The sequence below is a fragment of the Echinococcus granulosus genome (assembly GCF_000524195.1).
Source record: "Echinococcus granulosus chromosome Unknown EG_S00208, whole genome shotgun sequence".
Classification (NCBI taxonomy): domain Eukaryota; kingdom Metazoa; phylum Platyhelminthes; class Cestoda; order Cyclophyllidea; family Taeniidae; genus Echinococcus; species Echinococcus granulosus.
This window is the reverse complement of record NW_020170588.1, coordinates 94,158-97,737: the sequence shown is the minus strand read 5'-3', so window position 1 is coordinate 97,737 and position 3,580 is coordinate 94,158. Positions and strand designations below refer to the sequence as shown.

Sequence of the window (3,580 nt, the reverse complement as noted above, 5' to 3'; positions counted from 1 at the left end):
GCCCATGTAACTCTTGGTGGCATGTTTGTACTAATAAAAATGGCCTCACTGGGTGGTTAAGAGCTAAAACATGATCTTGCTACAATACTATCTTGCCCGCTAGTGACAGTTTTGACCCTTTCTGCCATATCCATCTGGTGTCCTTGCTCGACAAGTTCATCCCTTTCACTGTGGGTTTGCAAGCAGATGACAAGAACCTCTCGTACACAGGAGGCATGTTGGCACCATACTTTGAGAATTTCTCCAATGATTCCCAATGGGCTAGCTCAAAAATATGGTTCTCACTGCAGCACCAACTCTTTTGCCAGTTCCGGTCTGCTAAAAAGAACATCTACTTTGTCATGTCTGTCCCTCATTCTGTGCAGCACTGTGCCGTAACAATTGTGCTGTTGCAAATCCTCTTAATATTGTGCCACCAATTGGTATATCACCTTCACTGTTTTCAACCAAGGCAGGGACCGATGGTAATTCATTTTCACTATGAACTCCCTCATTAAAAGGCAATGTCTAAAATGTTAAAATGCTTTGATAGTGGTGAACAATCCGGAGTAGGTTCCACATTAATGTAGCACTGCTTTGTTACTTTTGGAACTTGAGTAAAGTCAAGCAAGTCTTCATAATTTAATATGGCTAAAATGCTTATCGTGTTCTTTCTTACCACCCAAATTCTTCTTTGTCTTCCTTTCCATCAGTGTACGCAGAAGGCTTGTGATCTCGGTAAAGCCCTTGAAGAAACGTCAGTAGAGCCTGCTAAGCAGGCAACGACGGATGTCTGTCTGATTAACTGGAGTTAGCCAGCTCCTCTTTACCCTTCCAAAATTGCCACCCCGTCCGACAAGGCAGTTTTTGGGTTTTGGGGTTTCGAATAAAATCTACGTCTCGTTAGCTGCCCACCCCAATGCTAAGATTGACATTTACCCACAAACATTCCTTACAAAGTCAGTGTTATCCTAGTATATTGCCCAATGCTTTAGAAATAATCCGATTTGTGCCGTTCGCGTAAAGCATTGGAAAGTCAACGCTGCATTGCAGAGTCCAAAAAGAACTGCCTGAAATCCATTAAGCCCGCTTAACAATGCACAAGCAGTCTTACCTCTGTCTGTTGTTGTCACTTCTAATTGCCAGTATTCAAATCCAAATCCAACGTGTAGAACCACTATGACACGTCGAGAGCCTGACAAATCGTCTACGTAGAGTAGTAGGGAGACAATACACTTTGGTACTGCGTTCTGCTTTTCGCAGTCTATACACAGTCACAGACTTTCATCCTTCTTCACCAGTGCATTTGGTGTTGCTCACGGTGACTTTGAAGGATATATAACCTCGTCTCTGAGCATTTCTCTGCCACGAAGGTTCACTTCCAGCAGAAGAGGTAGCATGCATCTGGGTCACTTTTAGGTCGATCAGGAGTCAACAGCTTCTATCGTATTATTTCAAATGCATTTTATGCCCAGCCTAACGCCTTGCTATGAGAATGTGCTCCCATATTTAACCGGCGGTTTCCAAGGTTCTCTCATCTTGTTGACTGTAAGATGACTAAGCCGAGTGAAGAGGCCATCTAGGCTGATTATAGATATACCAGCAGCTTCGGATGAGGCAATACCAATATTGTCGAAGTCTGTCTTTGGTAGAGAAAGGATTGTCGAGGCTCCAGTCTCTCGGTGAGTGGGAATGACGTCTCTTACAAAATTCCAAACTGCTTTGGTGCTGCCTAGGAAATCGTCTGCCCATGTAACTCTTGGTGGCATGTTTGTACTAATAAAAATGGCCTCACTGGGTGGTTAAGAGCTAAAACATGATCTTGCTACAATACTATCTTGCCCGCTAGTGACAGTTTTGACCCTTTCTGCCATATCCATCTGGTGTCCTTGCTCGACAAGTTCATCCCTTTCACTGTGGGTTTGCAAGCAGATGACAAGAACCTCTCGTACACAGGAGGCATGTTGGCACCATACTTTGAGAATTTCTCCAATGATTCCCAATGGGCTAGCTCAAAAATATGGTTCTCACTGCAGCACCAACTCTTTTGCCAGTTCCGGTCTGCTAAAAAGAACATCTACTTTGTCATGTCTGTCCCTCATTCTGTGCAGCACTGTGCCGTAACAATTGTGCTGTTGCAAATCCTCTTAATATTGTGCCACCAATTGGTATATCACCTTCACTGTTTTCAACCAAGGCAGGGACCGATGGTAATTCATTTTCACTATGAACTCCCTCATTAAAAGGCAATGTCTAAAATGTTAAAATGCTTTGATAGTGGTGAACAATCCGGAGTAGGTTCCACATTAATGTAGCACTGCTTTGTTACTTTTGGAACTTGAGTAAAGTCAAGCAAGTCTTCATAATTTAATATGGCTAAAATGCTTATCGTGTTCTTTCTTACCACCCAAATTCTTCTTTGTCTTCCTTTCCATCAGTGTACGCAGAAGGCTTGTGATCTCGGTAAAGCCCTTGAAGAAACGTCAGTAGAGCCTGCTAAGCAGGCAACGACGGATGTCTGTCTGATTAACTGGAGTTAGCCAGCTCCTCTTTACCCTTCCAAAATTGCCACCCCGTCCGACAAGGCAGTTTTTGGGTTTTGGGGTTTCGAATAAAATCTACGTCTCGTTAGCTGCCCACCCCAATGCTAAGATTGACATTTACCCACAAACATTCCTTACAAAGTCAGTGTTATCCTAGTATATTGCCCAATGCTTTAGAAATAATCCGATTTGTGCCGTTCGCGTAAAGCATTGGAAAGTCAACGCTGCATTGCAGAGTCCAAAAAGAACTGCCTGAAATCCATTAAGCCCGCTTAACAATGCACAAGCAGTCTTACCTCTGTCTGTTGTTGTCACTTCTAATTGCCAGTATTCAAATCCAAATCCAACGTGTAGAACCACTATGACACGTCGAGAGCCTGACAAATCGTCTACGTAGAGTAGTAGGGAGACAATACACTTTGGTACTGCGTTCTGCTTTTCGCAGTCTATACACAGTCACAGACTTTCATCCTTCTTCACCAGTGCATTTGGTGTTGCTCACGGTGACTTTGAAGGATATATAACCTCGTCTCTGAGCATTTCTCTGCCACGAAGGTTCACTTCCAGCAGAAGAGGTAGCATGCATCTGGGTCACTTTTAGGTCGATCAGGAGTCAACAGCTTCTATCGTATTATTTCAAATGCATTTTATGCCCAGCCTAACGCCTTGCTATGAGAATGTGCTCCCATATTTAACCGGCGGTTTCCAAGGTTCTCTCATCTTGTTGACTGTAAGATGACTAAGCCGAGTGAAGAGGCCATCTAGGCTGATTATAGATATACCAGCAGCTTCGGATGAGGCAATACCAATATTGTCGAAGTCTGTCTTTGGTAGAGAAAGGATTGTCGAGGCTCCAGTCTCTCGGTGAGTGGGAATGACGTCTCTTACAAAATTCCAAACTGCTTTGGTGCTGCCTAGGAAATCGTCTCCAAGACTTATTTTTTAAGACAATTCTACAGATGTGGGGTACTTTCCCATCCAATTTACCTAGCCTATGATGTTATAACACTGCCACTCTTCTTGGTAGGATGGCTGAATAGCTGTCCATTTTTAGTTAA

General features: G+C 43.4%; 1 protein-coding gene across 1 annotated transcript; it reads left to right on the top strand. All coding sequences in view use genetic code 11, as the record gives it.

Annotated features, from left to right (window-relative positions):
• Window positions 1-635: 635 nt before the first annotated feature.
• Window positions 636-2,519, top strand: EGR_10318 (hypothetical protein; the record flags this gene model as incomplete). Its single annotated transcript, XM_024499567.1, has 2 exons — window positions 636-770; window positions 2,418-2,519. 2 exons carry the CDS (start codon window positions 636-638, stop codon window positions 2,517-2,519), a joined length of 237 nt encoding a protein of 78 aa, XP_024346029.1.
• Window positions 2,520-3,580: the final 1,061 nt, after the last annotated feature.